Source organism: Numenius arquata, chromosome 4 (assembly GCF_964106895.1).
Source record: "Numenius arquata chromosome 4, bNumArq3.hap1.1, whole genome shotgun sequence".
Classification (NCBI taxonomy): Eukaryota; Metazoa; Chordata; class Aves; order Charadriiformes; family Scolopacidae; genus Numenius; species Numenius arquata.
This window is the reverse complement of record NC_133579.1, coordinates 15,356,417-15,370,681: the sequence shown is the minus strand read 5'-3', so window position 1 is coordinate 15,370,681 and position 14,265 is coordinate 15,356,417. Positions and strand designations below refer to the sequence as shown.

Sequence of the window (14,265 nt, the reverse complement as noted above, 5' to 3'; positions counted from 1 at the left end):
ACATATAAGCATGTGCATATGTGTACATGTTCTATGTACAACTTCTACATACATCTACCACATTTATTAAAATCTGTCTCATGGATAATATCAAGACTTCTGCCTTAGCAATATGCTAATGCTTGCTCAAGCTTTTCAATGTAGGGGCTGAAACCACCCTTGATACAGCAATGAAGCAGTAGCTGCAGCATCCCCGACTGCAGGATAAATGGAGTAAGAGAGATGAAATTCATCAGGGTTGCCAAGAAGTGTTCATCAAGACACATTTTTGATTAACATAAGGGTGCACTATTCTCACAAGTGACAAAAAAGAGGGAAGAATTATAACTGTCATATGTCAAGAGATTTAACCTGTCCACCTGACCTGACTCACTTTTTGCAAACATCACTTGTTTTATTCAGTTGCCAATTGATAACGGAATGCGGTAAATTCAAGGAGGAAACCTTTGCTTCTAACACACTATCATTCTTCTAAAAAGTAAAAGCTCTACAGTGGATGAATTTATTTACTTAAAAGATGTAACATTTCCAAAGGCACAATATGTGCTGGGCATCTAGTGGTACTTAAATTGACATTTATACCTCTGAAAAATTCTCCCAAGAACCTCTGAGGTGAACCTATAATTCATACTGTCTGTCTTGTAAGTAACCAAAGAGAGAACTGGATAAAGCACTCCAACACATGAAAGACCTAGAAACTTAGAGATTCCAAAGCCATTTCAGGAAAACAGAAGATTTTTGTTATTAATTTGCCCAGGAAGGACAAAGTATCATTCTGTATAGGAAAGGCTGATACAACTGAGCACCACAGAATGGCCAAAGAAAACAGAAAAGAAAGAAATATAACCTATTCCAGAAGAAACGATGTAGGCTGGGGAATGGAGTGATCCAGGTTCTCTGATGCTGACTATGACATGAAGCAACCCATTCTACCTTCCTTTTACTTGACTTCCCTGTGGATAAAATACATAAATAATGATGATGAAAGGGTTTCTAGAACCACCAGTATGCCTAACTACTGGCTGACATTGCAAATGTCGTTACTGAAGATGGAGGACTGCTGTAGAGGAGGCTGTACTGTCACAGAACATATTCAAGGGAAATTAAAAAGGTTAAAATGACGGAAATCAAAAGCTGTTGTATTCAGACCAGACTACCTGCAGTGGAGATTGCCTCACATGAAAAAGAAGCACAGCCAACTTGGGGAAGGAAGGAGAAGGCAGACCACCTTTATCAGAGCACTGAGGATGAAAAGGTTACAGGCTGCTTGGTATGATCAGCGACTCAGAGGAAGACAAATAAATGACAACTCCTTGATACTGTGTGATTGCTGCTGGCACAAAGGAGAGAGATGGAGAAGGAAATGAAAGTGCCTGATTCATTGTTTGTCCTTACAGATGGACCAAATACAGCAGCTGTAAATACACCTAGCAAAGGGCAAGAAGGTCAAGATAACTATAATAAGACTAAGGGATAACTAGGAAAAGAAGTAACCAGAAACAGGGCACTGGTCATCCTGACTAAACTGTCCAGTCTGGTGACCTGCTGGACATTTCGCTGTCCTTCCTATCCAAATGTATTACTTTTATTATACTTTTGATTGGACAATGACATTGGCTTTTACATTGGATTAGAATCCAAACCTAGTGCAATACTGAAGCATAAGTGCATTATTGCCCATACATGTATTTGCCACTATTGTGATGCTCATTGAATCCTCTCCGAGGTTTACGCAGTTGATGTGGTTAGCCGGGGAGGTTAAGGAATGTTACAATTAGCATCTTACTGAAAACCAAAGTACCGATATAAAAGAAAGATCTGCTGCAGCTGCAGCTTCACATGGATGGAACATGCCCTGTAAGAGTTCAGTAACGTTTCCAATATTTTACCCTTTTGTGCTTTAGAGAAAAAGGAATTTTGAACTGAAAGGAGGATTCACTGTATACCTAGAAATCTGTAAGACACAATTTTTCTCCTACTCATCGCTTCTAATCAGACAGATGGATACATTGCTATGGAAAAAATACCAAAAAAAACCCCCCAACCTAAAACAATGACTGCATCATTTTTATTTATTTCTTGCATTCTCTGTTCACGTAGCAGGAAATTTAATTCCAGCTGGATCAGTCTCCTGTGATATTTTTTTCTTTCATTTAATATATTTTTTAAATGCTTAGAGGCATTATGACAGAAAAGCATGTATTTTTTGCCCTGGTTTATACCCATCATCCTTACCATTACAACAAGACAAAAGCATTAAAGTAAAATTAATCATGTCAAAAGATTTTAGCAAAAAACAAGGGAGACCATGCATAAAGCATCGCTTTGTCTAGTGTGAAGTCACGCTCTGATTAAAAACATATAATGAAAGTGAAAGTAATACATCATTGCCTTAGCAGTAGGGTTTTTGGGAGAGCTATGCAATTCTGAACACAAAAAATCTTTATAGGCTCTGGCTTTTGAAACTTGCAATTATTGTGGAATAATACTAACAAACAAAACATTGTTTCACTTCCTTAAAGTTTAATTAGTCTTAAACGTTGCAGTTAAAACAAACAACCAAAGGAGTTCTAGGATTAAACAAGGACTCCTGGCAGGGCCGTAGCTGGTAATTAAAACCGAAGCAGCAGTGGCTGGTTGTGAGCGGTGAGGCATGAGGTGGTGACACAGCCGACCCCCCCACTGCCCCACATCCACTCGGCAGTTATGAGGACTGCGAAACCTCACGGAATAATGAAACCCCATTAATAGAGCAGAACTTCTGCTGTTACTAAGGCCTGTCAAACATCCATCAGCCGTTCAGTTTGTGTCCCTGGCAGTGGTAGCCTGTTGCTGCTACGTGACACAGGTAGTGCCCAGTTACAAAATGAACTGGTGTCGGTGCCGTGTAAGCAAGCCTGAAAAGAAATCACGCAGTGAAGATCTGCTCACTGTACTTTGCCATGCAGTCTATAAAAGCCTCTACTTTGCTCAGGCATGACAGGGCAATAAGAAATGTTCCAAATTATACAGCAACGTGCACACTATGAATCTCAGATTAGGATTATGCCCACATTAAGTAAAATTTGGTGGCAGAAAATGCTTATAAAATGCCACATACTTTCTCTGCTTTTTTGTCTTTAATCTGTCTCTATTCTTTGTTGCCAACATAGAAAAAATAATTCTCTGAGAAATACCAGACAGGAAAAATACACAGTAATACTAGACTGTGAAAAATCTACCAATCCCTTGAGCCATAGCATTCTTGCCTATAGATGATGACATTAAAAAATTGGAAATGGGTGCATGCTTCCCCTCCTCTTCTGGATCTATGAACAAGGCAAGTTGTTTTCCTGATACCTTTAGAATTACTCCCATTAGTACTGATGCATTTGGTGCTTTGGGTAGCCAGGCAGAGAGAGGTGGGCAGTATCCCCTGCCAATAGATCTAGTCTTGTCGCGGGAACAAAATAAGATTGCTACTCTGCTGAGCTGTCATACTCGATAGCTTGTGCTGTTCCACCTGCAACTGTCTTCATAGCTCCAACTGCGGCACCACGGCTTACATGGAGTCAGTAGTTTCTGATGGCTGATCTTCTCCTGTTCCTTGTGCATCACACAAGCCAGGACACAGAGCCCTAAGCAGTTAACTGAGTGGCTGCAACAGTGGGGAAGGAAAAGGGCAGTAACTGCTGAGAAACTTCTGGGGCTCCTCTCAGTGGAGGGTGGCAAGAGGAGATTTTTATCTCCTCTCATCTATCTCCTCCTCTATGGCCCTGCCACTGCACCCAGGACTAAGTGTTTGCAAGCTTCTTTCCCACCTTCCTTACTCCCAAGTGCCAGAGAGCAGAAAATGAGTAATGTAGACAGGTTTGGAGGAGGAAAAGGGGAATTTTTGTGGATCAGTAAGCTCCTAACTGCAAAACCTGGCTTTTTCCTGGTGCATGGGGGAGTCCACTGGAGGGCAGAAGGTTAAAGAAAAGACTTTGTAAACGTTTGCTAGTACAGGAGGAAGTCAAGTACACCTAAGGCAATAATAAGATAGAACACCCTGAAATACCAGACTACGAGAACCAGGATTCTGCCCATCACAGAACCTTGTGAGCAGGGTAAAGGAAGGAAATAAACATACTTCTTCCTAAACTGCAAAAAGTACATGAAAATTAAAGACAGAAAAATGTCCTTAAATTCACACACACTGTAAATATCATAGTATGTTGATGTACACCATGACTGTACTGAACTATCACCACCTTACAATGTGATTAGTTTGTAGTCTTCCTAAAATTGCTCAGTCACAGCTCTTGAAGTCCCTACACTCCTATGCTGTGGAGTCCTTCAATGTTTTGTGGAAAGGACAGGACAAAATTCTACTCCAACTTGTCTCTACTTCCCATCCTCTCTCATATTAAGTTAGAAAATAAACCAGGGGACATTTGAAACTCTTATTTTTTAAAAAAAAATAATTTTGCTACCATTTGGTGAATAGTAATAACATTTTCTAAGAAATGTTAACATTTAGTCTTTTTTAGTGTGAAAGGACATCTTTGAACAGTGGTCCAGGCCAAGAGGGTATCCTTTTCTAGCAGTTTTTGTAAGAACAGGATTACTTATGTCACGAGAGGGCTGTGTATTTGACAGTCACTGTCTCAGCCAACACTGAGACAGATCCTGGGACCTTCAGGACTTCCAGCGTTGAGCACCACGTGCTTGAACATGAGGTAGCTAGAACTGTAACAGGCATTATCTTTTAATCACAGCACAGACATTACATGTATTACATGTGATTACATGCATTAACCAGAATGGAAAGAGATCTTTTGTTTACTATTTGCTACTATTTGTTAGAGGTAACACAGAAAAGGCTACATTCTTTTGATAAAATTACATAAAGTTATTCAGAAACACCTCTCAACACCATCATAGATGGTGCTGCTATTCAAGTACTAGCAATGGATTTTTAATGAGAGCATTTACGTATCAAGCCTCTGGGTCCAGTTTCCCACAATCTTGGAGACAGCAAGAACTGAATAAATTTCATTCTTACAAAATCTGACGCATCTACAGATAGTTAGGATTGGGAATAAAGTTTTTCACTTCAATTCAGCGGAGACTTCAGATCTTGAAGTAAGAGATTCATTTCTCCTGCCTGTCCTGGTGTGCCACTGGATTAAAAAATTGAACATTTCTGCCTTACATAATATCACTGATTTTTCACTGACTTACCATCTTCAGAATTTTCTTAGAAGTAGCATACAGAGGTGAGTATCATATCTCATTATTCTGAAAAATGTGAAGCTTAGTATGTTCCCTTGTACAGATGCTGTAGACTTTTCTAATGTACAGTTCATGTGGCCTTTTGTAATTGCCATTCTTACACAATACCCTCAACTATTAGTCCAGAGCACCTATACCTGGGCAGTCTTTGTGTTGCACCACTTTGAGAAAGGCTCCTAAATTTTCCATGGGAGAAAGCAATTTGCAAGTCCTGCATCACAGCAGTCTTTTGAATTCTTTTTCATCCTAACCTGTGCATATAATATTAATGTGGATGTATCCCATTAAAGGGCTTTGGATAAGGGATGAAGAACAGAATTCTGTAAAAGGTATTTTACTGGGGAAAAAAAGTAGGTCTATTAGGAAATCCAGGTTTTACCAGTTGTCCAGTTTTAGAAGTATGGCTTTGATTTATGGATCAAAATTGCTCATTTATTATTTTATCTATACTGCTTTGGGCAATTTTGACAGTTAAAATTTAGTTTTATTGACCAATGCAGCCAGTTTAGCCACAAGGGGACTAATGCACACACAGCCTGCTGCACTCAAGAAGCTACGATTTGATTCCATGACCAAGTCAGACTGGGAATCACAACCAACATAACAATAAGTTCCAAATCTCGATGCTCGAGGCAAAATACTTACTCTAAAACACAATCAACCTTTAAAAGAAGGTGGGAAAGAATTTTGTGATAGGAGCCTCCGTGCACTGTTTATTGTAGCTGATATATTCCACCAATGCTTCTGTCAGCAATGGACGCAGAGCAGTACAGAGGAAACCTTTCTTTAATGATTGTGGACAACGGATAAAGCTGGAAGAAGGAAATGAAAATGCAAAAGAGAATCAAAGGTGTGCTCTAGTACTATGGCTTACCAGGGATCTGACTCTGAGAAAACTCTCTCGAACGTTCCCTTTTTTTTTTTCTAAATCACATTTTATTCATATGTACATAAATATGCATGTATTCATGTCGCAGTATGAAAGACTTACAAGTTTACTTAAAAAACTTACTGGAATGATTTTAAGCCAATGTTAATTTAGGCCTATCCTATTATAAAATTAGCATCTTCTGCAATCTCAATTTATTGCTCCATTGTGAAGCCCCTTGTGATACATAAACAAATCTCTGAAGAGAAACAAATCAATAAAGTGTCTAATTTGATTAACCATGTTTTTAAATTCATCAAGACAACTGTACAAAAATAAAGCACTTACTTGTCAGTATTTTCCACGTCTTCTTTTCATCATCATAATACTGAACCAAATTGCTGGGTAGCCGGTCAGGTCCAGGAGGCAATCCTCCAACCAATAACAGCATTTTCTTATTGGAACGAATTCTTCACCCAAAACAAGAGGAAAGATGAACAACCACATTACTGAGGAGTCTTTTTAGTGGCAACAAAATCATAACCATCAAAAGAATGTTCACTGCTTGCAGTTTTCTATTTCATTTTTTGTGTTTCTTTCCCCAATCATGTCTCAACAATTTTTTGAACCAAGCAGAAAAATGATCAGAAAAGCTGCATATCTCTCTACTCATGGAATAATAAGCTTCCTTTATGCAATTTGTTAGAGGTTCATTCTAGAACGACCTTTTTCTTATATTATCCCTTTAAATCATCACTCTTTACAGCTGAATACACATGAAATGCTCTGGAGTTGTACTAAGGTTAAGCATTAAAGTTGCATGTCAAAAATCGTATTAGTCAAAATCATTATTATAAGCCATTCTACACTCAAAGAACCTTGAAAAAATTAAGGTTATGCAGAGAGTTTGTGAGCCAACTCTTTAATCACACACTGAACTTCAGATATATAGTTTAGTACAATTAGCAGCACTGGGCTAATGGTTATGGGTTAAATGCTACTTACAAGCACTTTTGTTTGTTTAATTTAGTCCAGACTCTTGCTTTCACTCTCCCCCCTGGCTCCCCCCTTCTCTTTGCTCTCCCCCTGTGCACCACTGGCTATAGCAACACCAATTGGTAAAAATGAGACTGTGATGTTGTTGTGAGCCTCCCCAGAGTGGAGCCCTGCCAATGCTTGCCACTGATCCAGCGGCATGAACCTGCTCAACTGTGCAAAGTCACTCTAATTCCCTCCCTCTGTTTTTCTACCTTCTCCCCCAGGGGGCAACCACTGAAAGGAGTGACTACCCACCCATCAAGAGCTGGCAATTCGCTGCTATTAACCGTGACCGTGATTCCCAATCTGCCTGGCAGTTCTTAAGAACAGGACTGCAATGTCTCATATGCAGTAAAAGCGGTTATCTGCACCCTGGCCTCCAACGCTCCACCTGATGAATGTACGATTTCTTTACAACATTAAGGGATTTAGCACAATTGTAAGTGAAAAGGGGAGGGGAGGCCCAGACCCCCAGATGAGCCCTGATGCTTTAATAGTCACTTCGCATATAATTGAACTTTCATTGGTTATACTAAGCTTGGGTGTGATAACGCTGAAATAAAGGTCTACACTCAAAATGTTCCCATGAAGTAGGAAGGTGACATAGCCTGGAAAAAAATGCATCAACAGAAACGCATATGCAGGGGAACCACGCATTTGATGGAAAGCACCCTGGCCAAACACCAACACTTTTCCAAGCATGACAACGTCGCTGTAGCAATCTGTGTGTCCGTCTGCAGCAAACACTCCTGGCCAAGAAAGGTACAGAATGCCACAAACCAAAGCCCAGCACCACAGAGCTGCACACGGCGGGGTCAAACCTCCACCCAGGAGCTCCAATCTCAGCAGCGCACTCCAGCAGTGGATACACCAGTGGCTTAAGCTCCAACTACCACCTAGAATGGGTGTTGGGCACCCACTGATTTACACTTATATCAGGACTGCATCCTCTCTTGAGAAGACTGGGCAAAATGAACTAGGTTGTGATGTAGACACACACTACCCAAAAGGAACCTCCTTCAGGAAGGGAGAACGCAGCTGAAGGCTCGATCCACACCATGCTTAAGAATAAAACCTTTCAAATGGCTACCCGAAAGACAACTACAGACTGCAGATACATGTATCACAAGGAGGGCCAGGGAAGCAGATGGCCTTGTTTGTTTTAAAATGGATTTAGGGCTCAGGGAAGGTCCTGAATTGAGAGCAGAGGAAATGAAACCCCCACTGCAGGGGCAGGAGCTACACCGCCAGGGCAGTGACACTGTCCCACACTGTCCTATCCCCCTGCTTCGCTCCTGACTTGGGGGGAGCCCCTGCGGTCCTCCAGTCTTTCTGACAAGCCAGCCTTTAACCTCTGCACCACACTGCTACAGACTGCCAAATGATGATTGTTACCTGCCCACCAGACTGTATCTGTGTAGAATATCAGGAACCGTCTCATGATCGCTGTCGGCACCGACTCCACTCAGTGAGACCAAGCTCTGGGGAAAGCTTTCCTAAGCACTGCCAGGGTCTTGAAACATTCAATCTCCCTGGTAAAGTTTTTAATGAGGCAACATTTGATAAAAACTATGCAACACAGGAGTATGATAAACTGGTTTTGGTACAAGTTAGGGATGAGTGCACACGTAACAAGTGGCAGAGCAAACCAGAGCCATAAGTCAGTTATGCATGGCCATCCCTAACGATAGAGAATAAATAGTTTATTCCAACCCTCCTGTGTTGTATGTTATATCACAATCAACTCCCTGTGTATTGTAAAATTCAGAATGCCCTTGCAAGGTTTACTTGATAAAGGAGCTTATTTTGATTTTCATCTTTCATCTGTAAAACTCCCTTCTAACTCCAAAGCACTGTGAAAAACCAATGAATGGCCAAGGCTCGATAGTTAAGGTGAAGAATGAAATGTCAGATGTAACTCTGAGTTTCCAGACTTTGGCAGCTGCAACTATCCTTAACATTACTTTTTCAGCTAAACAATCTGAGAAGCCACTGTTTCTTGAGGTGGAGCAGCACTGCTATATGGGAATGTTTCCAAAATATTTAGCATTTTCACTTATTTAAAATGGAAAGTAGCATGAAGAGAAGCCCTTTAATAAAAGTTTAGTAAGAACTTAATAGCCAGCACAGGTAGAGACCAAAAGCACAGGGAACACTCACATAGCGAAAAAAGAGATGGGTCCTTTCACTCAAAAGTATCTAATTCATCTGTACTGAGAGCTCTTTCACTGAACCAAGTAAAGATAATACAGTGACTAAAGACATATTTTAAAGTGATATGTTTTCTTGCAGCCAATTCTGCTTTTTAAGTTTTGGTGTGAATCATGACATTTTAGCTTCTGAAAAAAAAAATATTCTTTATTACATTAGATTTGTGTTTGATATTGCACGGAACAGTAATGTTAAAATCTTAAAATACATTTTAAAAGATGAAAAACATGGAAATGATCACTGCTTATATGCAGAAGACTTTCCCAAATATTAATAAAAATGTAATTCAGTGAAAACACTACAACGAAGGTGGGATTTAAAATACCTTAGCAAGATAAAGTTTCTCCTTTTCTTGCATTATTACATGTTTGCTATTTGGATAACTCAAGATTACCATGTGAAACACTCTGCATTATATCTGAAACTCTCTTTTCATAGTCCTTACTTCATAGTGTAATATATACTATTCAGTTACATACTGTGGTTCACAGTGTCCCTAGCAAGGCTATTGTGATCATTTTGTGTTCAATTAACAGTAGTGGGTCCTGGTCAGGGAAGGCTAAAATAATGTTAACCATGACCAGGCAGGTGGTGTCATGACAAAAAGCTGAGATAAACTTTTCTATATCTTATCCTGAAAGCATTCCTTATACCTAGAATCAAAACCTCTAGTTCTCATTAATGAACAGCGTTGTTATTCTGCACACACTTTGCAGTTTCTGTTCTGCAAAGATTTTAAAACACTTAATTCACCTTAATTAAGTTCCTGGGTACCCCATGTGGTGTGAAATTTATTTTGTCTACTTACAAGACTGGAAACCAATGTATATTTCAAAGTCAACATTTTCAAACTTGTATCATTTCCTTCAGGCACACCAACTTAGGAATTTGAGAACTCACCTAAGTGGCTTCATTGTCAGAGATGTTGAATACCCATCAGCACACCTAAATCCTGCTCACTTCAAAGGTAGCAGCAGATGTGCATCAGCTCTAAAACTCAGGTCACTAGTCCACAGTCTAAACTAACCATGAACACACAGGGCGAAATTTTGAGCCCGAGAGAGTTTATCAACTCACAAAGAATCAGTAGAAAAGACGGTAAAAGACCTCAATACCCTGAACAACCACTCCCACACAAAGCTCTTTTGCAACCTTGATAGCCTCGTGTTAATGGAAAATGCATGGATGGGAAATACTCTGCTTGTACATTGTTTTTCTTTATAAGCATATCCATCAATCTTGCACCGATGGGTTTTCCTTATCTGGGCAGTCAGTGGAAGTCATTCTTGCCAAGGCTGGCAAGAAAACAAGCCCCGCCAACAACAGGTTTGCTCCAGCCTCTTCTGGTTTTTAAACAATGCAATAAGGCTCCCCTCTGTACATTAGCAAATGCAAAGAAAGGGAAAGAACACAATGATGAAGTGGCAATCCTGCGGTTCTTAATGCATGCGGTGTAGTGTTACACATCAGAAAGAAAACTGCATCTTAAATAAACAGGTGATCATGAATGAGGGAAAAAAAAAAAAGACTATTCAACTATACTTTCCTCCTAACTCAGGGCTATAATAAAACCAAAACCCTGGATCATTAACTCTCTTTTAATATACGCTACCACCATGGCTTTGAGTATGGAGTGAGCCAGGTGGCTCTTCGGAGCAGGGACGTCACACACATGGGATGTCTCGCTCCTGCTTGAGTGCTGACCCTAAATGCAGCAGAGCCAAATCTTCAGGTATTTGCTAAAGATACCAAACTTCAGGTATTTGCTCACTGAACGCAGGCACAAACAAAAACAGCCAGAAAACCAGCCCAGATTCCCCAGCAAGAGCAGGTGAATGGGTAGTGAATTTTACTTATATCCACAAATCTCATTACATCAAAGGATTTGAGAAACTGGAGGTTGACACATAGTGATACTGTCAAAAAAAAAGTAGCAAGAATATCAGAAAAAGTGGCTACATTAACCTGCAGCAGAAACAAAACACTGTAGTGAGGTTTAGATACCAACCTCAAACTAACAGACAAAGAAGGAGATACACTGTCCCAATCAGCATCTCAGTTGCAGACCTTTTGTTTGTTAACACGAAGAACTTAATTTAATTTTCAGAAGCCAGGATGGACCTTAGCAACCTCCTTTTTCTAAAAAGCCACCTGAAGGGAGTGTTGTATCCAACAAAAATGTAATGGAGAATCCAGTTGCGGTCTGCAAGTTTGAACTGATGCCTTGGGCATCCACCTCCCCGTGACTGAAGAAACTGTTTTGCCATCACGGAACATGTGATGAGATCTTTGGCAACTACCTTCCCAGCTCCTAGATAGGAATTTCAGTGCAAGAAAACCGTCATATGAAAACTGCTTATTTCAATGGATTTTGGCTTCTGCAGTTGACTGCAAAGACAGCCATAATTAGCAATATACAGAAATAATACAGAGAAAATATAATTATCCAGGAGTTTAACTATGAACTTGATGAAAGCCGTAAGACACAATGTAAAATTTATTTTGGACAGAGAAATTCTGTGAGCCTTTGTTATCACATAAAATTAATTAATGAACAACGCAGCCTATAGGTAAATATGCATCCAGAATCTCTTCCTAATCCTATAGCACTGCCAGGGGAAGGACCTGAGCTCTCACAGCCACCAGACCAAGTCCTGCAGATCCAGACTTCTGCTGGAACTCTGACCCACCAGGAATCTCCTTCTCCTTATGGGCAAAGTAGAGACCTGAAACAACACCTCAATTTTGTCAAAACCTAAAGCATGCTGAGGATTATCTAGTTCACTTGCAAGTTATGACCAAGAATCTATTTAGTTCTTAGGTTCAAAATATGTTCAAAAACATGTGGAACATATGAATGTTGCTTTATGAATGGATTTCTCACCATAATATTCACTGAAGAGGCTCAGTGATGCCCAAGAGACACCCGCTCTTCTGCTCATTTAATATATGTTGCTGACCACTGATAGACTGAAATTTAAGAACATAAATACTAAATTGGGAATGATTTGCTGCAGACACTGATTGTTATTTTTGTCTTCTGAATCTACTCACAAGTTTAATTTTGTCCAAGGCATTTTTTTTAAATACATAGGAAAAAAGGAGAGTCCCTGTTTGCTCCCAACAACAATCTTTCCTTTTTGTCTCTATCTAAACAGCAAAAGTCTGAAGGTGAATCTTTTGTCTGACAGGCCACACATAACTGTTGCAAAGTTATCTGACAAGTTAAAGTTTCCTTTATATATTTTTATTTCTACAATTGCCAAGTAACTTTCCATTCCATGTATTAAAATAACTTACAATGTTTGTGTTTGGAGCACTGAATTTTCTTTATGAATTGAATCTCATTGCTGTTACTAATTTAGAATGGTCTCTAACTAAATCTTGAAGAATTAGGGTATTTTTCTAGCTGGAGGATTTTTACAGTGAACATCCCTTCCTTTTGCGGTAAGATCCCCTAACTAAGATAGCTTAGAGGTGGACAACTACCCTGGAGGATATTCAAAAAAGGAAAAAAAGAAGACGCAGGGAACTATAGGCCAGTCAGCCTCACCTCTGTGCCTGGCAAGATCAAGGAGCAGATCCTCCTGGAGTCTCTGCTAAGGCACATGGAAAATAAGGAGGTGATTGGAGACAGCCAGCATGGCTTCACCAAGGGCAAATCGTGCCTGACAAATCTGGTGGCCTTTTACGATACTGCCACAGACTTGGTGGACAAGGGCAGAGCAACAGACGTCATCTATCTGGACTTATGCAAAGCATTTGACACTGTCCCGCACGACATCCTGGTCTCAAAATTGGAAAGTCATGGATTGGATGGATGGACCACTCGGTGGATAAGGAACTGGCTGGATGGCCGCACTCAAAGGGTTGTGGTCAACGGCTCAATGCCCAAGTGGTGGCCAGGGATGAGTGGTGTTCCTCAGGGGTCGGTACTGGGACCAGTGCTATCTAACATCTTTGTCGGAGACATGGACAGTGAGATAGAGTGCACCCTTAGCAAGTTTGCTGATGACACCAAGCTCGGTGGCGCAGTCAACACGCTGGAGGGAAGGGAAGCCATCCAGAGGGACCTGGACAGGCTTGAGAGGTGGTCTTGTGCAAACCTCATGAAATTCAACCAAGCCAAGTGCAGGGTCCTGCACCTGGGACATGGCAATCCCAGGCACAAACACAGGTTGGGCGGAGAATGGCTGGAGAGCCGCCCTGAAGAGAAGGACTTGGGAGTGCTTGTGGATGAGAAGCCCAACATGAGTCGGCAGTGTGCACCGGCAGCCCAGAAAGCCAACCGGATCCTGGGCTTCATCAAGAGAAGTGTGGGCAGCAGGTCGCGGGAGATGATTCTACCCTTCTACTCTGCGCTTGTGAGACCCCACCTGGAGTACCGTGTCCAGCTTTGGAGTCCTCAACACAGGAAGGGCATGGATCTGTTGCAACAGGTCCAGCGGAGGGCCATGAAGATGATCAGAGGGATGGAGAACCTCTCCTATGAAGACAGGCTGAGAGAGCTGGGGTTTTTCAGCCTGGAGAAGAGAAGGCTCCGGGGAGACCTCATAGCAGCCTTCCAATATCTGAAGGGAGCCTACAGGAGAGCCGGAGAGGGACTCTTTGTCAGGAAATGTAGTGACAGGACAAGGGGTAATGGTTTTAAACTGGAAGAGGGGAGATTTGGATTAGATACCAGAAAGAAATTCTTTACTGTGAGGGTGGTGAGGCACTGGAACAGGTTGCCCAGGGAAGTTGTGGATGCCCCATCCCTGGAAGTGTTTAAGGCCAGGCTGGATGGGGCTTTGAGCAACCTGCTCTAGTGGAGGTGTCCCTGCCCATGGCAGTGGGATGAAACTGAATGATCTTTAAGGTCCCTTCCAGCTCTAGCCATTCTATGATTGTAT

General features: G+C 41.1%; 1 protein-coding gene across 1 annotated transcript in view; it reads right to left on the bottom strand.

Annotated features, from left to right (window-relative positions):
- Positions 1-14,265, bottom strand: part of KLHL14 (kelch like family member 14) — a 59,825-nt gene that overhangs the window by 35,827 nt on the left and 9,733 nt on the right. The window contains exon 2 of the mRNA XM_074146753.1: positions 6,473-6,594. Within this exon, the coding sequence (XP_074002854.1) occupies positions 6,473-6,594 (122 nt within the window). The remainder of the gene's footprint in view (positions 1-6,472; positions 6,595-14,265) is intronic.